At 49.0% G+C, this 23,762-nt stretch overlaps 2 protein-coding genes across 7 annotated transcripts in view; one reads left to right on the forward strand and one right to left on the reverse strand.

Annotated features, from left to right (window-relative positions):
• Positions 1 to 7,880: 7,880 nt before the first annotated feature.
• On the forward strand, positions 7,881 to 13,689 carry LOC118228476 (fibrous sheath CABYR-binding protein-like). Of its 2 annotated transcripts, XM_035420027.1 has the most exons (3): positions 7,882 to 8,141; positions 11,423 to 12,359; positions 12,417 to 13,689. In XM_035420027.1, exons 2-3 carry the CDS (start codon positions 11,431 to 11,433, stop codon positions 13,051 to 13,053), a joined length of 1,566 nt encoding a protein of 521 aa, XP_035275918.1. In that variant the 5' UTR covers positions 7,882 to 8,141; positions 11,423 to 11,430; the 3' UTR covers positions 13,054 to 13,689. The 2 variants fall into 2 exon arrangements, with proteins under 2 accessions (XP_035275917.1, XP_035275918.1); XM_035420026.1 differs by having other exon boundaries at positions 7,881 to 8,141; positions 11,423 to 13,689.
• Positions 13,690 to 15,401: 1,712 nt separating this feature from the next.
• Positions 15,402 to 23,762, reverse strand: part of terb1 (telomere repeat binding bouquet formation protein 1) — a 27,007-nt gene continuing 18,646 nt past the window's right edge. For 3 of the 5 annotated variants that reach the window (XM_035417046.1, XM_035417044.1, XM_035417042.1), the window contains 6 exons: positions 22,727 to 22,891; positions 20,863 to 20,928; positions 20,743 to 20,784; positions 17,066 to 17,145; positions 16,187 to 16,342; positions 15,402 to 15,798 (listed from right to left, as the gene is read on the reverse strand). In XM_035417046.1, the coding sequence (XP_035272937.1) occupies positions 15,763 to 15,798; positions 16,187 to 16,342; positions 17,066 to 17,145; positions 20,743 to 20,784; positions 20,863 to 20,928; positions 22,727 to 22,891 (545 nt within the window). In that variant the 3' untranslated portion in view covers positions 15,402 to 15,762. The remainder of the gene's footprint in view (positions 15,799 to 16,186; positions 16,343 to 17,065; positions 17,146 to 20,742; positions 20,785 to 20,862; positions 20,929 to 22,726; positions 22,892 to 23,762) is intronic. The other 2 variants (XM_035417043.1, XM_035417045.1) reach the window with 2 other exon arrangements.

The raw sequence follows: 23,762 nt of genomic DNA on the forward strand, positions 1-23,762 counted from the left end.
CGGTTAGAATGCACTGCAAGACCATCAAACTCGGCCACTCCCTACATTTTCCATATCATTAAATATTATTTATCACATGGGTTACATTTTATTACGTTATGTTAGTGAATACGGGCAGATTACTCCGATAGATTTAATATTTTGATAAGGCAACGAAATAGACATCTCAGAAGGCGTCACCTCTCTGAAAATGATGTCATCATCCGGAGGAGCCACCGTGGATGTAGCCACATGGAGCCTCCACTGTCAGGGAACAGTGAGGACGCCTGGCGCTGATAAGGGGAATCGGTTCGTACAGTTAATTGGGGCGCGCCGATTTGGGTGTGTCTCCTCAATCAGTGCTATGTTGTTTCTTGGTTAAAATGCCTCTACGTTCCGCGTAATGGTGTGGGACAATATATTGCTTTAAATTGTTATAATGTACGAATTAAAAAGGTTGTGTTGTAAGTGCCATTTTCTAATATAATTGTAAACGTTTTAAAAAGTATTGCAGTAATTTGCCTTTTTTGACATTTAAGAATAAAGGGCGATTATAGTTCCTGCTTTACGCCCATAGGTCCTGCTGGCGAATGCTGTTTCAATTCAATACATGCGATGATAAATGAAAATATTCCGTTTTAGTAGATGGCGATGTTGTTATACGTATTGGCTCCATCTGGTGGTAAAAATTCGGTACTAGGTCTCGTTTTGTCGGCCCTGGCAAAAAAGATGGAAACAACTGCTGGATTAGCAGAAGCAAGGTAATATAATACCAATATATAAGAAAGGTTTTCGTACTGATCCAGGGAACTACAGGCCTGTCATTTTAACATGAATCACATGTAAAATACTGGAATCAATCATTAGAGACAAGTTAGAATTGTTTCTTGAAAATAACAACACCCTAAGGGATAGCCAGCATGTATTTTGCGAGGGAAAGTCGTGCCTGACAAATCATTTGGCATACTTTGGGGAAGCTACCAAGTGTTTTGATTGTAGCAGGGCTTATGATATTATATATTTAGATTTCCAAAAAGCATTTGATAAGGTACCACATGAGAGACTCACTGTCAAAATGAAGACAGTAGGAATTATAGGTGGTATTTCAGAGTGGGTTCAGCACTGGCTACTGGGTAGAGCATAAAGAGTAGTTGTCGAAGGGATCTTATCTGAACAGGGTACTGTGGGAAGGGAGTTCCACATGGATTGCTGCTGGGACTACTGCTCTTCCTCATTTATATAAATGAGGACATTTATATAAATGACCTTGACGGGGGACATTGAAAGTCCATTCATTAAATTTGCAGACGATACAAAACTGGGAGGTTTAGCTAGCAGTTTAGAATCTTTTAAAGTAATCCAAGTAGATTTTAACAAAATCCCAAGGTGGGTGGAAACCTGGCAAATGAAATCCAGAATAGCTAAATGTAAAGTTTTACATGTGGGAAATAAAAACTTAAGGCAGGACTGCTTTACGAGAGGAACAAAATTGGAATGAGCTCAGTTTGAAAAAGACTTTGGAGTAATAGTTGATCAAAGTCTTTCAGGTTCTAGGCACTGTGCTGTAGCAGTAAAAAAAAAAAAGGCCAACAGGGTGCTGGGATATATAGCCAAATGTATTGAGTATTAATCCAAGGAAGTTATACTTATCTTATACAATACCTTTGTCAGTTCTGGGAATAGTACTACAAAAAAGATATAGAGGATCTAGAAAAGGTTAAAAGAAGGGCAACTAAATTGGTTCCTGGTATGAATGATAAAAGTTATGAGGAAAGACTTAAGATGCTTAATCTTTTCAAGCTGAGTAAAATGAAACTTAGGGGTGATTTGATTTAGGCTTTTAAATTCATAAAAGGGATTAACAAATTAAACTACATTAGAGATTCTTCAGGCTGAGTTCTGTCAGTAGGATGAGATGATAAATGGAAATTAGCTAAATGTAAATTGCACACAGATGTTATGAAGTATTTTTTTCACATAGAGAGTAGTCACTGAGTGGAGTTGCCTGCCAGGTCATGTACGAGGGACATAAACTCTGGGGGTTTTCAAGACCAGGCTTGATACAGATAGTATTGATCCAGATACTATCTAGCTTGTAGGAAACCAAGCACTAGGAACACAGAAAAAGTGCGAGCATGTTGGGCTGACTGGCCCATTCTCGTTATTATGTTAGGTTACAACATCAATCAATCAATCTTTATTTATATAGCACATTTCATACAGTGGCTGTAGCCCAATGTGCTGCACATTGGGCTACAGCCCAATTAACAATGAAACACAGCACTGTCCAGACGGTTGTGCTTCTAAGGAGCGAGAGCCTTTGCATAAATGCCATTGCAAATAAAGTTTAGGATCGTAATGTTTTCGGATTAGTCACAGAATCTACTCAGTGGATACCAAATATCATTACGAGGCAGAAATGAACTTAATTAAATGAGACTCCATCCAGACTCTAGGAAAACCGTGCCAAGTGCCACGGGCCACTTCATCGAGTTGTAAGTTGCTGACCCACTCAGATCCTTTTCCTGGAAAAGAGATGCATTATTTGGTGCGGAACTGTAGGAGGCCACCAAGGTTTATTTTAGCTGCCCGAACGAGACTGGAAAAAATGCAGCAATTTGCATAGTGGGAGGCTGAAGCCAGCAAGCAGCCTGTTTTTCAGGGAGCTACCAAACGAGTGCACTGCGTCGTTTGGGAAGGCAGTTAATGAGGGAATGCGCTGCATTCCAGGAAAACATGACATTAGTTAGGGAGGAGACCGTCTCTACTGTTAAAGCTAACCTGGCAACAGAAAGAGGGGTGACTTAATGCACTAAAGGTCCCCAGATCCCCAAGACAAAGTCTGTCCTAGGACCCCTCACATTTGGAACAATTTGCAAAAACAAAATGTTAAATTGGACTCCTTACTGCTTTTAAGACACTTCCAAAAACTAATATTGAATCTTGTTGATTTTGATTGCAATTCTTTTAATTAAGTTTTGCTTTAATGGTTTTTTTAATTTTATTTTTTAACAAATGTTTTAACTATTTGTTCTTTGATTATTGTCTTACCTGGTGTTCTTCATCTTGTTCTTTTATTTGGAATTCAGCAGTATTATAAATGAGGGGCTTTCTCAGTGCTTCTCCGGGGTTAAACATGAAGCACAGTTAGGCACCTGGGCTTACAATTCAAGGTTGTAGTTTTGATTCTCTGGGGGACCACTGCCATTGTACCCTTGGGCAAGGTGCTTAACCTGAATTGCTTCAGTGAAATTCTTTACATACAGTCTACCTGTAGAAATGGATTGTACCTAAAGAATTTAAGCTGAGCAAATCGCTCTGGATAAGATCAGCCGATAATGGCCTAACATGTCAAATCAAATGTGGTGTGGGAGGTGTATTGGAAACAGTAGCAGTTCTTACCAACCAAAGACCGGAAAATTCTTTGTCTAAAATGTGCTCATTTGTGCTTCAGTAAATAGAGAATCTTCAGGATGAGAACATTGAGCTCAAAGATTAGAGAAAGACCAGCGAACAGAGCAAGAAGGGACAAGGAAAGGCATCCATTCAGAAAGACTACGGAGAGGTAAAGACATGGTCTGCAATGCTGCTCCTTAAGCTCTGCTGGGTTTTTTTTTTCACCTTAAAATCTGCACCCAATTCAGGCCCATCCATCCAACCATCCTCTATACCCGCTTATTCCTGGTCAGGGTCACGGGAGGTACAGGAGCCTATCCCAGCATGCACTGGGCAAGAGGCAGGAATACACCCTGGAGTTCACCAGTCCATCTCAGGGCAGACACAGGGTTACATACCCTGGTTAAAGGATTAGGTAACTTTCTGGGGATTTTTGGTACTATTCCAGATTTAGTGTATGTTTTTCATTGGCCCAGACACATTTTATGTTCAATGGAACATATTTACGGTGTATGGCTACCTGACCTTTAGGGGTTCTAAAGCAAGGCAATATGTCTTGAGTCTGGCTTGTTGTTATTCACTGTGTGTTAATATGCAGGACTACATACTACATACCTCTTTTTCCATGCTTAAAAATGTAACTGATTACATTTGAACTAATGGAATGCTGGATTCTGAAACTATTCTCTCAATGTCTAACAGACAGCAGTTAACTTGATTGCTATAATGAATGTCTTAATGGTGTGCTTTTCTGTATCAGGTCTTGAATAGGTTGGTTTTTTAATTTCAGAATGCATCACTGAATTAATTGAGAGATTATTCTGGGCATGGTTAATGCATTATTAATGCTATTTTTTATGTTCTGGTACAAAAACACTTAATAGATGTGTTTCCACGTTAGTCAATCAGTACCTTTGAGAAAGGCAGATTTTGACATACTGGACAGCTGATGAATGTGCAGGATTATGCAAGAGGGCCTTTGAATCTTTGGAGCCCTTGCATTGTGAAAGTGTAACTGCTGAAGCCTGTGAAACAGGACTTGTTGCGGATCAGTTAACAGAAGTTATCCCACCTCCAATCTTTCGGTAAGGAAAAGTACTTAATCAGTAAAGCTTGGTTACACATTAGGGTTTGTGCCAAAACACACACACATGCACACACACACACACACACACACACACACACACAAAATCATTTTACCTATAGCACAAATAACGTAATCAGCAGAAATGATAAAACCCCATGTTTGTTCTAAGCCAGTCTGAGCCAGATGGAGACGGAAATTAACAAAGAAATCTTTATTGCAAGAAGAAAAAATACCCCATCCATGTAAAACAATTGAAGTCCACTGCGACTTGGATGGGGTTTGTAATAAGTGTCAAGATTACCAATAGGCATTTTGCCCTGAATACCCCCAAAGCCTACATTGTGGGGAAAGGAGCATGTAGACCCCCTCCCAACCCCATAGCCTCAATTTCCCAAGGGTCCTCCATATGGCTGAAGGGTTGCCATGACCACAGATTTAAGGTGGACGGGGGAGAGTCCTGCTCTGGGGAGCGCTAGCATGCCAAAACTATGAGTCAGAAGAATGCCCCTGAAACATGACCGTCTCTATTACCTCTGCTTACTACAGAGTCCTGCTGTTCAGACAAAGGACAAACAAACACTGGAGGAGCAGGAAAACCTACATGCCCCACTAGTCCTTCTAATAACCACAGCCAAATTAAAAATGTGAGTCGCTTTTTACGACTACTGGTCGCATTAAGCCGACTATGTTGTGCATACTTGTGGCTCTTTGGTGCCAAAACATCCTGCACTGCAGTTTCCAGGAAAAAGAACCTTGCAGGCATTTTCCAGCCTTCATTACTTTCAAAACCAACAAAAATATCATTTAAACAGTTTTTCACACAAATTAGCATGAATTCTTGTCTCCTGCCCTCTTCTGGACATGATTAATTAACTGATACACTGGGTTATACACTTGTGTTTGTGGTTCATAAACCATGTAAACCTCATGGATATATCATAAGCTGCTGAGAGAAAAATTGGCTATTCATGGACTTACTGGTTAACAAATGTATCTAAAATATAAATTATGAAGGGAGGGTTGGCTTATGCTCTCTCACAAACTATGTGACCCCTAGTATCAATGTAATAAGGCCACTGATTTCAGTGGCAATACTGTACAGTACGCAGAAAGGTTGGTGCAGTTACACTGTTGTAACACAAGGGGCTGCTCTCATCACAGTCAAACACATCCAAAAAATAATTTCAGTTTTGCGAATTTATACCTACTGAAGTACCCTTTTGGTAAGCTTGTTTACATATGCTATATTTGTTGGCCACCGTGTTAGGCACAATGCACACATACCATAAATCTTCAACGTTCCAAGGGCCCACCCTCGAGCCAAAAATAGCTCGCCATGGGAACTCGAGATTGACCCCAGGTTATTCCAGCGAATCTCAGAGTAATTGTGTAAAGTGCTGTGCTAAAAACATAATAAGTTTAAATTCTGAATTATGAAAAATTCAGGCTAAAATGACTACAAGCTCATTTAAACGTGCTTAACTTTTGGTACTTCAATGAGTAAAGGTCTGAACACCAAATAGCAACATTTAGCCTGTCTTTCCGCATGAGTAGGAGGTGTATTACAGCTGTTATCTTAATATGACAAAAGGTCGGGATTGTGAAATTGTTACATTTATTTGTTGAATCCAAACCAATATCTTTCCAGAAACAATAAATAAATAAATAGCATGGAAAAGGAGCCTCCCCCATATAGCCTTCCCCTCCTCAGACTCTTTCAGATAGATAGTCTCTCAAATATCAACATAGCTGGAAAATGTTATACCATGGCCATTTTTTAAAAACCCATAAAGCATTTTTAAAGTCCTCATAGAAATACTGGGAGCTCATTCTCCCCAAATCCCTCTGAAGCAATATAAGCCATTTTGAGGCAAATGTTGTACAAGGTCAGATCATTATTGATTAAGCCTTAATCCTGACGAGCTGTATACACATGATCAAAAGCCTGAGCTCCCTCTCTTGTCAGGTTGTGTGTGATGTAATCAGAGCCACCAATATCTCCCTTAACCCTTTTCTATGGTTTACCACCACAGATTTACATTGATTGCATCAAGCGCCCAGTCCACTGACAAACAGGTAAGATTGTGAACAATTATGTGTGTGGGTTTTATTTTTATCTTTTGCTTTTTCTGCTGGATCCAGATAGCTGCTTTTGCACAAACAGCCATGCTCAGCCTTCAAATAAGATTAGATTCCACTGCATGTTGGGAGAAATCATACCTCATAAATCAATAAGGCCCTGAAAAAAATGCAATATGAGAGCATCTGTGTGGGAAGGTATATATTTGCTCAGCAGACAAATTCCTTGTGACTCTGGTGCAGAAAGTATTGCAAACAGCCACAAAATGTCTACTACAACTGTTTTTTAGTCAGGCGATATTTCAGCTTATCATAAACGCACAGCATTGTCTTTGGATATTTAACATGTAATAAGGAATGGCAATACCTGGAATGCCTGGAATTTCTGTGTCCTGTCTCAGACTCATACACACAGGCACGTGCTTGCAGTCACACACACACACACACACATTCATAATGAACAATGGACACGCACACATACTATACATTCCACCCGTTACACACACACATACACACAAAACCTTTTTCCTGTATGTTTCCAAAGGCTAGTTGCAAACTGTGAGTCTGTTTCTTTCTCTTCATTTCCTCTAACACACCTCCCTGTGTTTCTGTGAGCACCCACCCAAGTAATGCACAGGCAAGGAAGTGGCGTGGGTAAGGGTGTTTTTAAAAGGAAAGCAATATTTCTTATGACCTTCATGTCCACCTTCTCAAACAATGAATAAACACAAGGAACAGCACGGGACCACTCTGAAAGCACAGGCCAGAGGGTAGATGACATTCAGCTGTGTTGACTTATCCAGGGCCATAGTGTAAAGGTGGAAGTTACATAATTTCAAATCCAAATAATGTTTTTACATACACATGTATGCACAATACATACAATTCGAACCATTTTTTTTTTAATTTTTTGTAGCATTACATAACTCTAATGTGGACGAATGGTCTGTTGCTTTCGCGCGGGGGTAAGGGGCACTTGTCAGTTAAGGTACAACATTTTGTAAATGTCACCTTCGAAGGGAAATCACGTTTGGTCGGAAGGGGGGAAGGCTACTCATTACCCAGTGTACCTTTCCGTCCTCTTCGGGGAGGGGGGCCATCAACCAATAGGTCACCACAGTTCGTTGAGAAATTATGCAAATTATTTAAGGGGAGTGGAAAAACTAAATCACCAACTTTGAAGTTCACCGAAGACAGTTGCTATAGTGACCGTTTAAGAAAAAAAAAGTGAAAATAAGAGAGGGCATTATTCCTAAAACGAATAAAGCCTGTTTAATCTACAGAAATATGCAACAGGACAGGGGGGAGGGTGACGAGGAAGGAGAGGGGGAGGGGGGAAGGGAGAAGGGGGGTGTGGGCAGAGTAAATTGTGATAGCGACAGATGTCTTGCAAACAGTAAGTTTAAGAGGAGGGGTACTTTTAAAAAAAACACTCAGTCGGTCTAAGATTGCACCTCGGTGAGTGAGCAGGATTCGCTGCAGCTGTCAGTCGCGAGCTTGCTCTTAGCTCAGTTCGTGCTCAGCCTTGCAGGGGAGAAGATCAGACCACCTACTCTCCCAACCGCTCGGGTTTGAAGGTTTAATCTCAGCAGCAAACCAGGTTGGTTTATCTTTTTCTTTTTAAAAAAAAAAGCCATTTTTTATTCCTTGAAAAAACACACGGTTGATACTGGTTTTTGTATGTTGCTTTAGTAAATGAGAAAAAGAGCGACAGAAGGAACATCTTGAACTGAGCTCGGATCGGCTCCCCTTTGTTCTCCTGTGCGTGTGCACTTTTTTTGCACGATGACCAGATTTACCCATTCAGCAATTTGCGACTGTGTTGTAATTCTAGCCTACAATGAATAAAATATATCGCTGCCGTTTTGTTCAAAAGAGTTCGGGGTAGATCGTGTCGAATCAGCGCAGTTGGACATTGAGAGCTTTCATTTACTCTGCGAAACAATGTCATCCGTACAAATTAATAAAATAAATAAATAAATAAAAATCACCAAGGGGCGTTTCGCTGTGGGGGTCCCACTGGTGCAGAATTGAGTGTTATATTTAATAGTAGGCCCATTATAGATTGTTGAATGGTATTTTTTTAAACGCGTAGTTTCTTGGTGTTTTCGGCCAATTAGCCAGAAAAGTAGAATATTGCGTGTAAAGAATTTACACACCTGACTATTTCGTTTATGTTTTGCGGGCATGTTGATGAGCAACGATTTAACTGTAAGAATCATTCTGATCACGAAGTAAGAGGTTATAATAAAGCAACAAGGTGGTTGTTTAAATAGTCAAAATTTGATACGAAGCGTCCACATGGCTTAACTGTGGTTATGGATCTTGCTATGCGTTTTCTTGTTGCGCTGAATAATACATTAACGCGTCTCTGGCTGACATGATTTATAGTTTTCTTTTTTTACGATACCCCTGTACAACATTTAATGTTTTCATATTGTGCACGTAGGCTGGTTGAGCATCTGCTGATCGTTAAGTGATCCTGAACAAAAAGAGAGGGGAGGAGCGGGGGATGGGGTTAGAGCCGGAATCTTAGCATTTGTGCTTTACTGTGGTGATTTTTTTCGTCCTTAAACGAATTAGCGATTCCCATTTCCTTTGGATTGCGGTGGAAAACCTAGCTAGTTCGAGGTGGGTTTCGGCGTAGGCTACACTCTCCCCGGTGAACGCAGCCCCCGTACTGCACACCCACTGGGAATTTAATACAGTTGTAGTGGAATTCCACATGTTCTTGTCGAATCTTTGATGTAAGCTATTTATAGGTCGATTCTGCGTTGTGAAAATAAGTCCAACAATAAGCCTCTACATTTCCCCCCTGACTTTTAAAACTATCTATTTACATGACTAGGATCGGAATTTTTAGCCTATGGTGCAAATTTGTTAATGGTGCTTGAAGCAATCTCTATCTGTGGACTAATTGGCATAGTAAGCGGGGGAGGGGAGGGGAGTCCAGCGATTCGGAATGATCATCATGTTGCACCATCTTAAACGTTTTCGCGATAAGCACTTAAATGTGAAGTAGCCTACTGTAGCCTATATGTCTTTTCAAACCTCCATTTCACTCGAGGGTAACGCTTGCTGCATTTAACCCATGGATATCAGCGAATGGATTGATCTGCAGCATGGAGTCCCTTCTCGATTGCCCCCCAATGCAGCACTATGGACAGCTCCCATTATCATCATGGCATGCTGCATAAATAATTATGCAATGGGGAGAAATCCAGTACAGCCTCCCCGCCCCCCACCCCCCACGTGCCAATGGTTAATTGATTACACCGTTGGCGTCACGCGTTCTTGTCCGCAATATTTTGAGCGCGCTTTCAACCCTCTGGTATTTGCCGGAAAACACGACATTTCCGCAGAAGCATGTTACTTCAACATAGAGATACTAAAGGTTTACCAAACTCTTAGGTTATGAACCACACTCTGCACCTTTTCTGTTCCGGGGGCGTGGAATTTTCTGTTGGTGTAACATACAGCCATCTGTAAGCAATACGTCTAAAACTGTCAATGGGTAAGATTTAGTTCCTTCTTACATCTTCGCTTGTTTTCAATGGCGTTAAGAGTGTCACCTGCGTTATTTATCTGTAAACCTGAAATCTTTGGGAGTTTCATTTTTCTCGAATTTAGAAAGATCAGCGAAAGAAAGGTCATAGCCACATTCACAGCTTTACACAAGATTACATGGATTCACAACGGATTTTTTTTCCAGCGAAGAACGAAGTTGGAAATGATGCACCATTTTGCTTTGTTCAGACTTGCTCTTACTGTGCACACGAAAGAAATGGGAAACTCCTTTGACGAGCACGTGATTACAGCAACAGCCCACTACCCTTATCAGTGGACGGGACTTTCATTGAGCAGTGCATATTGTACTTGCACCAAAAGTAGGCTACCATCTGACATTAGTGTAACAATGCAGTGGATATTTTGTATAGTTCAGTGAATCATTTGTAGATTTCCTTTGAGCTTTCTTACATATCCAGAAAGTCTGAACCCAAAGCCCTGTATGTGTGTGCTTAACTATTTGCAAGGCCCCTTCTAATAGTTACACAGTAGGCCTACTGAGCTGTTTGCCTACTGGATCACCTTAACTGCAGGGAGAAACCAGTTTGTTAAAATATTACTATATGCCAACAGATCTTTGAGCGGGTCCCTCCCTCTGTTGCATTTCTGTGCAGGAAAAACGGCCATGTTATTCCGGGAGTAGAAGAGTATGTCGTCACCAAACTCCCTGAACCCTTGTCTAAGAGCATAAGTGTTTCTTGTTGTACTTTCGGTTCTCTCAAACCGCCCCCATCCCTCCCCCCCTCCGGGACCTCCTCTAGGTTGTCATTGAGAGATTGTACCAACGGGGATAAAATGTAATGCTGAGTGGGCCCATATAACCATATAAAGGGACAGAGCATTTTGGGTGGGTGGGTGGATGAGTGCCATTTATTACCCAAGATTCCCAGACCCCCTACGTACGCGGTTTTCACGGGCACGGAGTGAAGTGGAGACTTTCAGTGTCGTTTCTGTCCCGTTCTCGTTAGCTCCTTGACACCACTGCAACTCCCACATTGGCAGAGTGCACCTTTTAAGCTGAAAAATAGCCCCGGAGTTCCCTGGTGGGTGGTCTTTATGGACAGGGTGAGTCAGGCTGGCCGTGCAGCGGTGTGTGCTCCGCCTTCGGTTCTGGAGATTAGACCTCCGGTTTCGTTTCTGCCACACTGCGAGTCACTTATAAATGCATGTCGGCGAGGCCAGAAAGCCTCGCCGTGGCTCTCTAAACTCCAGACGGAAGGAGGGCAAACGGGGCGGTTCTTTTCTCACCAGGCACCGACAGAACTCTGCTCGGGCCCTGCTGTAAAATAACTGTGGGTTAATTATTGCTTGTAGGAAACGCCATGGGAGGCAAGCTGAGCAAGAGAAAGAAGGGGTACGATGTCAGCGACCCTAAGGCCGCCAAGGCCGCCGCCGGCCCTGAGCCCGTGGAGGTGAAAGCTCCCGCTCCCGCCGCCGCCGCCGCCGCCGAGACCGCGGAGGAGGCCGTCGTGGCCGCAGAAGCGGCGCCGGCCGCGGTGGACCAGGCGCCGAAAGAAGAGCCGGCGCCACCGCCTGCTGCCGAAGAGCCCGCCCCAGAAGCGGAAAAGCCGGCGCAGGCTGAACAGCAGGCCCCATCAGAAGAGCCGGCTCCAGCAGTGGAGCAGGCGGTAGCCATAGAAGAGCCAGTTCCCGCAGCCGAAGAGCCGGCAGCAGCCGTAGAAGAGCCAGCCCCCGCAGTAGAAGAGCCAGCCCCCGCAGTAGAAGAGCCAGCCCCTGTCACAGAAGAGCCAGCCCCTGTCACAGAAGAGCCAGCTCCCGCAGTAGAAGAGCCAGCTCCCGCAGTAGAAGAGCCAGCTCCCGCAGTAGAAGAGCCGGCGGCAGCAGTAGAAGAGCTGGCGGCAGCAGTAGAAGAGCCAGCACCGGCCGCAGAAGAGCCCGCACCAACAGTAGAGGAGACGGCAGCACAGGAGGTCGTCCAGGAGGTGATCAGTGCCGAGGCCCCAGTGGAGGTCCCTGCAGCCACAGAAGAAACTACAGACAAAGAGCCCGCTGTGGAAGAGCCCACGCCTGAGCCCGAACCCGAGGCCGTAGCACTGCTAGCGGACGAGCCGGAGCCTGAGGCGAAGGCGGAGGACGAAGCCCCAGAGCCCGTCCAGGAGGAAGCCCCTCCCCCTCCCCCTCCCGCAGTCCCAGAGGAGCCTGCGCCGCTCAGTCTAATCGAGGCGGAGAGCGCCCCTGAGCCCGCTCCAGAACCCGAGCCTGCGGCCGCCCAGCTGGAGGCCGAGCCGGAGCCGGAGGCGGAGCCCGAGCCCGCGGCGCCGGATACCGCCGGCCCGGAGGGCGACGCGGCCGCGGCGGCTCCCAGCCTGCTGGAGGAGGTCGCGGAGCTGGTCCAGGCCGTGCTGCCGGGGATCCTGCTGAGCTCCGCGGCCCCGGAGGAAGACCCGAAGGACACCGGAGACGCGCCCGCTGAGCCGATCCCAGACATCGTCATCTCCGAGTCGGTCTCCGCTAACGAGTTCCCCGCAGAGCGAGCGGCGGAGGAGGAGGCGGTCTCCGGAGCAGGGGAACAGGAACCCGCCGCCCCGTCCCCCTCCCCCGCCCCAGAGGAGGCGGCTCCGGAGGCAGAGTCCCCGGCCAATCAGGAGGCGGCGGCGGCGGACGACGGCGGAGCGGCGAGCAAGGAGGAGGCGCAGGCAGAGAACGGAGAGGGCGAAATCGCTGACTCCACAGGAGGGCTCCCGGAGCCGGAGCAGAACGGGGAGGCTCTGGACCTCCTCCCCGACCCAGTGCCGGAGGAACCCACAGAACTGCAGCAAGACGAATGTGTGAACGGCCTGCCCGAGGAACCCCCCAAAGACCAGCGCGACTGTGAATTAAAAAAGGACTTGAATCCGATAGTCAACATGGAGGTGCCCGACGCCATTGCCGAGATGGCAGACGTCATAAGTGCTGCTTCAAGTCAGGTGGTTGACTTAATGTGAAAAACTAACATATATATATATATATACATTCAATAATGATTCAAATATTTTAACGTACTCAGGCTCTCCTGAAAATGAATATTGACATGCCTGTGCTGACGACTCAGGCAAATGAATCTCCGGTTAACCAAAAAAAAAAAAAAACAACGCAACAACTCAAGTGAAGAGCGACAATAAACTGGGAAATCCACGTCTTTGTACCACAAACTCTTTCTCTGACAGGGGCAGCCAGGTGTTTGTAATGTCTGAAGTCAAAAGGCCAGGTAACGCTGAGATGACGTCCAAACGGCATAAAAATAAAATAAATAAAAAAACAACAGAATTCAAGGAAAATGAACTGGACAGCAGAACAAAAAAAACTGGACAATAACATTGGAAATGACATATGGAATGAATAGTCTTGTCTTTGTGTCTCGGCCTGATGAGTATTAAAATGGTTATTGGATTAGCATTTACTAGCATATAATCTAATTTAGACTTTCGCATATCCTTCCCTTAACTCTGGAAAAGAAAAGAGAAATTTGAGAAACTTTTTAACGTTGTCAGAATGGGGAGAGAAACCGCAGGGGGAATGTTCATTTTAACTTGATGACTTGGCTAAGAAAATAAAAAAAAAAAAAGGATTGTTATATCACACGGATGGCTCTTTCGTCTTTGTGCCTTCTTTTCGGGAGCGACGGGGTCGGGGGTCTGCTGGTCTCTCTAACGCGCGGCTTCGATTGCGACGAGCCTTTAGAGCACCGATGCTACGCTCGCGTCCGTACACACAAAAAACGGCGTGCGAAGGAGCCCTGGGCGCTCGTCGGGTTGTTTCCTAAACACACCGGCACTCGACGACCTCCTGAGCACATCGCGCACAGCCGCGGCGCGAATCGCTCGCCCGCGTTAATAATTGATGGAAAAATGAACATCGGTGTTATTGTTCGGCCGGCTATATAATTGCAACAGGTCGTCATATCTGTCCTCAGTGACCTACCAGCGACCTTGAGGGAAACGTCTTACTACACCGACGTTTTAAACGCACTGACATGTACGACTTTAAGGCTAATTAAAGCACATTCTGATAGAAATTTACACATCTAATTTTTTTTCCAAAGATTATTGTTTTCCTTACACCAACACCAATTTTTTTTACGCGATGGCTTTTGTTGTCTAAGGTGTGTACAAACTTAAGGACTGTACATTAAACATGGCTGGCTACTAGTATTCAGTGAAAATGTAGGTGATTCGGTTAAGCGCGGTGCTGTGGTGTGTTGTTTGTGCCGGAGCTGGCCGAGGCGGGGAGGGGTGGGGGGGTTGGTGAACATGCTAACACACGTCGGGGTCTTAGCACACATTAAGGTTTTTCCACCCCTCTCTCTCTCTGTGCAGGCAGTTTCCCGTTTCTCCTGTTACATCACAAAAACATATCAGTTCAACTCTGACCCCCTGGCAGCACAAACACACACACAACCTTTCACAGACCTGACTGAACCGGGAGAGAGGGAGAGGGAGAGGGAGGGCCAGGGCGAGGGCGAGGGGGGAGGGAAGGAGACAGGGGGGGAGGGGTAGCATTCTTTATGGAGGAAGGGGTTTTTGAAGGGAGGCTGGGTGGGGGTCTGAGGAAAAAAAAAAAAAGGAGCGCTCTCTGATGCAGCGAAAGGGAGGAGAAGAGAAGCCTGCCTCGACAAACGCCATAATCCCTCTCCGGGCTTCAGACGTCTCTGCGCGCTGTTCAAAACCCGAGCTCAGAGTGGACGACGACAGGCCGCGAGCCAGCAGCACAGAATTACAATGTCAATAGGGGAAATGCTTTTATCGCACACACCCCCCTTCCCTTCCCCCCCCAGCCCAGCCCCCCCCCCCCCCCTCTCCACTTCCCTGGCCTCTTCGAGCGGCTCTGGCAGGGACAGGCTTGTTGCGAAGCTGCTGCTAAAACCGCACGTTTGCGCAAATCGATTTTTAAAAAAACGCCGCGCGGTCTCGAACCCCGCTCAGGTCCGGTCGCGGCGGAAAGGGAGCCGCGTCCGCACGCTTTTTGAAACGCCGCCGAACGCCCTTTCCCTTCGCAGCGCGCGCGCGTAGAGGTTTCTGAGGCCCAAATTTCCAAAAAAAATAACACGCAACATTCGGCGAAGAAGAAGAATGCTTCGAATGCTTTTCCGGGGCTACGGACGGAAGGGGGGGTTGGCGCTCGTGAAAGAAACGCTTCTAGCATGTCTTCGTTCCGTGACAAACATTTCCAAAGAATACAGAAAATGCAACGTTTACCTTCCGCTGAGGTTATTTCCCTCGTTCTGTGGAATCCAAAGAATGAAGCCTCCACAGTCGCACAGCAGATACACATCAAGGATCATTCTGGACAGGCATTCCTCGTATAATTATTTTTCGTTTTATTGTAAATGAGATGAGCGCTCAAAAACATTTGATGAATATTAAAACCAGCTCAGGCCACAGTCAATAGAGGAAGCAGTTTCCTGTCAAAGCTGCCTGACTTTGTCTTTTTCTAAATATATAAATAATGTAACATGTATTTGTCAAGTAAATGGTTATGAATATTTGAATGCAAACTGCTTATCATACAATTCCTTGCAAAAACACTGAAGTCGAACACATCCAGGAAACAAACCAGAAATAACAACACAAAATATTTCACTAATGAAATGACTCAAACAATACAATTATGTATGTTAAACCGATCACTCTTCCTGTGGGTTTTTGGATGACATGTCAGTCTTCTGGATCCCCGACTAGCGGCATCTCCTTCTGAAAAAGAAGAAATAACAGTGCGATCAGTACGATAGTATCAGACAGCCACTGAGCAGGGTTTTAGTGCTCTGATTTGAGGTAGTGCTGTGGTTTGACTTTCCGGTCAGGAGCATTCTCAAAGACGAGCCAAGTTCTGAAGACAAGCCAAAAAAAAAAAAAAAAAAGATGTTTGAAAGCCACTTCAATTTAATTAATTCTGTCTGACGACCTTCATCCAGACTTGGGAGAGGGAGCCGAGAAAAACCTTTTACCAAAGACCAGATATTAGCGCCGTCAACGATGGGAGCGGAGAGCCTTCCAGCCTCAAAACCCAAACGCTCTTCTGCACAATGCTGCAAACGGGCATGCCAAAACTTTACAACAAAAAACAAAAAGGGGAGCTTGCCTGCAAGCGGGAGAATTTCTTTGCCAAGTCCACGTTGGTTCGGCCTTTTTGGAAGGGGTAGGACCACAGAATGGAATTCCAGCACGGGCCTAGCCTTTTCACCCCGTCCCGCAGATACTGGACTTCATCCTGCGTGAAGTTCTTTCTCTCCCTCCTCTGAGAGACCGAGGGAGGGGGAGGGGGGGGGAGGAGGGGGGGGGGGAGAGAAAGACAGAGAGAGAGAGAGAGGCCCCCGCGTGCTTTTTCATTTGCGGAAAGCCCGTTAGCGGCATAGCTGCGCCCCCCCTGCCGCATTGCCTGGTAACTCTCCACACCGCGCGCTCTGCGCCCCCCCCACCCGCCCCGCTCCGGCCGCCCCGCACGCAGGGGGAGGAGGGAGCACCGCGGGCCTGTTCCCCTTCCCTCTCGTTTCGGGAACACGGCCTCGCGCTCCGCCGCTGCCCTCGGCCGCGCCTCTCTACAGAAAGCAGCGGCCGCTGAACGCCGTGTCGCAGGCCACCTGGACTGCGCTGCGACGCGGAGAAAAAAAAAACAGCACGGGGCTTATCACCGCAGATAAAAGAAAGCCTTAAATTAGAGGGGGGGGGGGGGGAAGTGCTGAGCCCACGTAAATAATTTCAGCTGCAAGCGTTTGGGGACGGGAGAGAGAACCCGAATAAGCAGACACTCCACATTTTCTAAACAATAAAACAATAAAATAAAAATAGACGTTTTTCACGTCTCAAGTGAAGACGTTCAAACAAGCACACCGTTTTAACGGAAGGGGGGCGGGGTGTTGAAACTGCAGCTTGTACAAAACAACACGGGAGAAGTGGGGCGGGGTGGTGTGGTGTGGTGGGTGTTGGGGGGGGGGGGGTGAGTAAGAGAAAAAGCAATTACGTTGCAGCCGCGCTCGTCCCCACGCCGGGCTTCCTGGCGCTCCTCGGAGGCGGGCCCCTCCCTGCGGTATGCGCCCCCGTCTGCGCGAGGGAGAGATACATAATTATTAAACGAAAGGCGAGCCGAGAGCCCGAAGCTAGCCCCCACCCCCCCCCAGAACGGTACGAGCGCGTCGCGAAGTCACCCTGCAGCTTAGCCGCGGGCTAATCGCTGTCAGGTGGCCGCCGGGCGAGCTGATCATTTATTATGTAGTTGGGAGGAACGGGGGCAAACTGGAAATAGACAACTCATTATACTGCCTCTACAACAAAAAAAAAAAACAAACGTGCGGACCGTGGGACTGGAAACGGCCTCCGCCGCCGCTGCCATCTCTGCCAACCTCAGGCCTACTTTTTGACGGCCGCCCTATCAGGGGTCAGTTGATTAAATTAAAAAAACGCCACTTGCGGTGCCGTTTAGCTAACGTGCTTCGCTATCGTGCGATTCGTCCAGCCATTAGGCCTTGTGTGTTTCTGCAGGCGTGGGCTCTGTCAACATGGCCACTGTGTACTCTCTCTCCTCCTCCTCCCCGCCTTTTGGAAACGTGATCGGGGCGGCCATTTTAATGCCTGCGGCGCACATGCGAGGCCAGTTAAGTGGGGCCTGATGGTGCTCTAGAAGCGTATTGATTTCTGGGCAGGTTTAATGGCGACTGAGAGGCAGCGCGGCTTCCCCTCCGCGCGACGCGCCGGTCTCGTGAACCCGTGGCGTTAAAACTGCGGCCCGGAAACCACGGAGGACTGCGGCGTGCGTGTGCGCACGTGTGTGGAGCCTGGCGCTGGCAGACCCAGACCCCCCACCCCCCCAACCTGACCCCCCTCCCCTCCCTCTCTCCCTTCCGGCAGCCATCAGGAAGAAGAAAAAAAAGACTTTCTCTCAAGCTCAGTCATTCATTCAGGGCCATTAACCAAAGCAGGAACCAGAAGCCATGGAGGTAAACTAATGGCCATCCTCTCCAATTGCATTTTTCTTCATTTCCTTGAAACTGTGTGTAAACAGGTTATGGCGGTTTCGTTTATATGATGAGGGTGTGTGTGCATGCACACACACACACACACGCCAAACACAGGCACACACATGCGCGCACACACACACACACACACACACACACAGGTACACACTGGTACACACACACACACACATACAGGTACACACTGGTACACACACACACACACACACACAGGTACACACTGGCACACACACACACACACACACACACACACAGGTACACACTGGTACACACACACACACACACACATACATACACACACACACACACACAGGTACACACTGGTACACACACACACACACACACACACACAGGTACACACACACACACACACACACACACACACATACATACACACACACACACAGGTACATACTGGTACATACACACACACAGGTACACACACACACACACACACACACAGTTTTAAGAGCCAGCATTTAGCGCTCGCCCTCCAGAGGGTCAGCGCCCCCCCCCTTGGCGAGTCCTCTCGGACGGTGCGGCCCGGCCAGCGCTCCAAATCAAACAGGGCCGTAACTCACCGGGGCCCCGCCGACGCGCGGGCGAGGCCAGCATGACATCATCAGCCCGGCCTCGCTATCGCCGGGGCGGCCGGGAGATGTAAATATGCAAAACCGGGCGTGTTCGCCGACGCCGACTCCGGAACATTTCAGCTCGGTCACCTTGAGTCCGAGAGAAAGCGGTCACGCGGTGGTGAAAAGAGAAAAAAAAGAAAGAAAAAAAAACCGGCCCAGAGTGGCCAAACCCCGAGCCCTGGCAACAAACGCCACGGAAACCACCCCATCCGCACGCAGGAGGAACCGGGACCTGACAAACGCCCATGCCTCCATAATGCACCAAACGTGCTTTCAGAGGCGTATCTGTTACACTGCAAACATGCTAACAGCCAGCTGCTCCCAGCGGCAGTTATGTAATAATGACTGACCGCTGCTTACAATTAAACTGCCTTTCCACCGCTTCGGAAGGGACTGAGAAGGTCCTTTCACTAGCAAGACCGATCGTCGGCCAGCTCGACGAGACAATAGCGTTTAGCGCTAGCAGCCTTGGCGTAACAAAAATGCATTTAGAGGGGAGATCCGGCGTTGGATTGTAAATCTGCGCCGAATGACCTTGGCTTTTAGGTCCGTGCCGTGGTGACATTGCTAAATCCCAAGCCCAGGTTACTTAAGAGAAGCACACCAGAGGGGCTGAGCTAGTGAATTATTCATAAATTAGAAGAGGGGTGGGCGAGCGAGCGAGAGAGAGAGAGTGAGAGAGAGAGGGGGAGAGGAGAGGGGGAGAGGGACGAAACGGGAGAGAGAAAAGGGGGAGAGGGGAGAGGGCGGTAGGGAGAAAGAGAGCGAGGGGGCAAAAGAGAGAGAGCTAGAGAGAGAGAGAGAGAGAGAGAGAGAGGGAGGGACACAGCACGAGCTGGTTGGAGAGTGAGACAGGAGAAGATATAGAGATTAGGAGAAAGAGAGGAGAGAGAAAGGGTGTAAGATAGGGAGTGGGAGAGAGTGCGGGGGGAGGGGGAGGGGGAGGGGGAGAGGGGGGAGGGGGAGAGTCCCGCCCCCTGCGCTGCGGCTAGCTGGCCCGCTGCTGAAGGCTGTGTATCACAGTCCGTCTCCGCCTGTCACTGAGGCAGCCTGGAGCCTTTTCCACAGGTCCACAGGTTCAGCGCGCGTGTGTGTGTGTGTGTGTGTGTGTGTGTGTGTGTGTGTGCGCGCGCGTGCGTGTGTCGCAATGCACACACAGAGATAGGCCGCACAAGCAGAACTGGTCCCAAAGAACAAAAACACCCTTTCATGTTGCGCAAGCACACAGCCCCTTTAGGGGCACTGCGCAATACACACAGACACACACACACACACACGCGTGCGCACACACACAACACTGGATTCAGATCACGGAAACTGAAAGGGGATAACAGTGCTGACGGACTGCTGATGACAGAATGTATTTTATAATTCTATCTTTGTGGCCCGTCTCCCCCTCCCCCTCCCCCTCCCCCTCCCTCCCTCCCCCCGCCACCCCCCTCCTCCCTCCCACGCCCAACAGCGGACCCCCGGTGTAAAAAGGAGGGTCTGTGTGCCCCTCCCCAGCAGGACTGGGCTCTGCTCTGACGGGACACAAAGGGGGGGGGGCGTGGGGGGGGGGGGTCCTCCCACTCGGAACGGCACATTCCCACAGTCCTCTCCCGCGTGGCCAGCGGCGCCCTGCGCTTCTCCCACCGCAAATGTTTGCAGTGGAGGCTCGCCCCGCCGTGTTTGCGTTTTAAGAGGACGTCTCCTCACGGGACGGGTGTCGCCTCCCAGCGCCCGCCTCCTCCTCCGGCACGCCCCGGTTCTGTACGTACACGCTGTGCCCGAGACAGTCTGGGTGAGCAGAAACTGTCTTCAAACCGCGTGGTGCTTTTTTTTTTTGTCTTCCATCAACTTCCATCAGCCCCTACGTTGGAGGTTTTATTTTTTTTAATTACGATTCGCGATTGTTCAGATGTTCAGGTACCCGTGGATAGAACGTACGCAACAACAAAAAAAACAAAACAGTTCAACGTTCATGTCATTAAAGTGTAGAATGTGGGACGTGCGGTGTGAAAGTACATGGTGAAAGGGGGGTGGTCCTTTACCTACAGGGTCCTGGGTTCTCTTAACTGGAGTCAGAGTCATCCCTGGAAAAGGAATAAACAGGGGAATAAAAAAACCACACAAACAGCTGAAGAACGCGTGAATTCGGAAATGAAACTTACAGGCTGGCCCGGCTGTGCTCCTAGGGGGCGAGAGGGCGCCCCAGCGGACGGGAGTCAGCCTGATTTCTGCGGCGGGAGAGGAGGGGGCGGGGCCAGAGAGGAGAAGCGTTAGAGCGTTTCTGACCCCGCGCCGGCCATGCGAAGGGGCGGTTATTACAGAAGAGTGCTGACAGGGCAATCTGGAGCCTGTGGCTGAGGGGAAGAGACAGATTTAAAAAACAGCACAGGGAAACCACAACGCGCCTTCAGTGAAGGGGGGGGCCGCATCTAATCTTTAATGCGGGGGGGCTTCGGTTCCCGCCCACAACGCCAGACGCAAACTGATCTGAGAGCCCCCGAAGAGGAGTGTAGCACTGAGTGGCCAAGCAGCCCCCCCCCATCCCAGGCCCCACCCAGCCACCTCACAGGCATTCTTATAAATACCCTTCAGAAAGGGGGACATCTTTCAACTGCAGGAACAGGGTGTGCGCACCGTATCGACTAACTGTAAACAGACAACGCTTCAGTGTGCGATTACGTGACTGCGTCGGAGCTACGCAGCAAAATCGCAGGAAGCCCCCCCCCCCCCCCCCCCCCACACGGCCCCCTTAATGAGATTCAGAGACCCAGCGCGGGGCTACAATGCCACAATGCCTGAACACCACGCTGATTTCCACACGTTTGAATTCTTCAGCCGCCGCTGCGTATGCGAATCAGGCTTCAGAGCGCTCAGGTCCATCGCCTGGTTTGTGAGCCGAGCCAGAAATACGTTTTATTTTAAGGGACATGCCGAACGTCTCTGCGCACGGCCCTGTTTCACGCGCGCTCGTACACTTTGGGGAACAGCGCGCGGTGCGGCTAACGATTCAGACTTCCTCAAAAGGGCTTTTGCATAAGAAAGCAGGGTGAGCTTCCCTCTGAGTCTGGTGTGTCAGCACTCCGCTTGGAGCTGGAGCAGCGCCAGGCCTCCACCGCGAGTTTTTCACCATGGAAAACAGACAGACACACACACACACACACACACACACACACACACACCGCACGGACACACGCACGCATGCAAATCCTGGCAGGTTTACATGTCACCGGTAAACAGCCTCGTTTGTCTGAGCCGGTCGCCCTGACCGGCGGCCGCTCGACCCGTCGGACCGTCTCCTCACTTCTTCTTTTTTCTTTTCTTTTTTTAAACCGACAACAATGCAGCGGCTGTCAGCCGAGGCTAGCGCGCGGCGTGCTCGTTTACATGCCGAGCGTGCCACAGCGAACCGCGACTCCCAGACTGCCCCTGGAACAGCCTCCTTCCTGTTCTCTGCGCCGCGGCGCAGTTAGCACGTTAGCATTGCGCCGCGGCGCAGTTAGCGCATTAGCATTGCGCTGTGGCGCAGTTAGCACGTTAGCATTGCGCCGTGGCGCAGTTAGCGCATTAGCATTGCGCTGCGGCGCAGTTAGCGCGTTAGCATTGCGCCGCGGCGCAGTTAGCACGTTAGCTTTGCGCCCGTTTTCTGGAACGGCGGGAACGTCGGACAGAGGGCGGCAGTGGCGGTTTTGGGAAGGCCAGGGGAGCGCTGAGAGAGCAGGACGCGGGGTCTGGAGTGCTCCCGTGTGGCGGGCGTGGCACCTCGTTTGGCGTCGTCCCCGGGGTTACCTGCTAACTGAAATCAGTGCAGCTGGTCTTACAGTGCACTGGGGCCCGCGGCCTGGTGCCTGTGGCCTGGTGCCTGTGGCCTGGTGCCCAACTTGAGGAAGTGGTGCAGACCTGTGTGGCGTGTGAAAAGCTGTTTTTGGGGCTGCTGTGGAGCTGAGGGGACCCAGGGGCACGGGGTGGGGTGGGGTGTGGTGGGGGGGGGGGGGGGGGGGGGGGGCATCGTTGAGGGGCGGTGCTTACGTGCGCAGCGCCCCTGCTGGGCGTGTCCCGGCTCGGTTCTGCGCCGCCGTCTGAAGCGGGCCTGGGCCTCCTGCAGGACGGCGTGCCTGTCGCACCGGTGCCGGCAGGACCGCAGGATCGGGCCGAAGGTTCGGCTGCTCAGCCCCGACAGGCCCGTGGCGCACCCTGCCCGGAGAGGAACGGAGAAGCGCTGTTACACCTGCGCCCCCCCCCCGAAAAAAACCACCCCCGCGCGGCACCCACGGCTACTGTCAGAGAAACACGCGCCGCGAATGTGATCTGACAGCATGCCTGCCGCATAGCAGCCAGTATCTGTGTCAGAATCAGTGTACGCCAGGGGAACAGAGTCCCCCGTTTACAACTTCCATCGTAAAGGAAAAAGACACAGAGGCCCGTCCGCTTACGACACAGAATAAATCATTCAGATCGCAGCGCGGTGGAACAGGAGGTAGAGCACATGGCCGGGCATCCAAATTCCTCGCACGTTTGGTTATGTCAGCAACGAACAGCGGCCCTGGTGGGTCTTCCTGGAGCGTGTTCCTCTGTCCTGCCCGTGTGGTGGGGCGTTAGCAGCAGGGCAATGCAGGTACCCTCGTGCTCAGAGCCTTTCCCAAAAACACTGAGCCGGAAGGGGTGCAATCGCACACGATAGGACTGGCGCTATATTCACTCTCAGGAGTTTTAATTAGCCAATCACATTTCCACATAACACAGCGTGGTGAATAAAACAACAAGACACGCACGCCTTCTGTAGCTTCCAACCCTTTAAGGTGTGAGATCACCAACATGTCATTAGAATGTTCTTAACTGAACGTTCTTATGATGTCACAGCCACTGCCGGTAATGGAAAGCAATGGAGTTCTAGAAAAACTGACTTAGAATTTTGAAAAAAACATTACAAAAACACTACTACACAAACTACCATTCAAAGGGTTAAATCCGCTCCTCAGGAACCCAGGAAAACAGGTTCTCCCCTTACCTGCTCCTGAACACCAGCCAGTTCGGACCAATCGCCAGCGTTTGTTACTAGGCTCCA

Source organism: Anguilla anguilla, chromosome 5 (assembly GCF_013347855.1).
Source record: "Anguilla anguilla isolate fAngAng1 chromosome 5, fAngAng1.pri, whole genome shotgun sequence".
NCBI classification, from domain to species: Eukaryota; Metazoa; Chordata; class Actinopteri; order Anguilliformes; family Anguillidae; genus Anguilla; species Anguilla anguilla.

Coding starts and splice junctions, on each gene's coding strand:
- LOC118228476 (XM_035420026.1), top strand. CDS start 11,431: ATGGGAGGCAAGCTGAGCAAGAGAAAGAAGGGGTACGATGTCAGCGAC.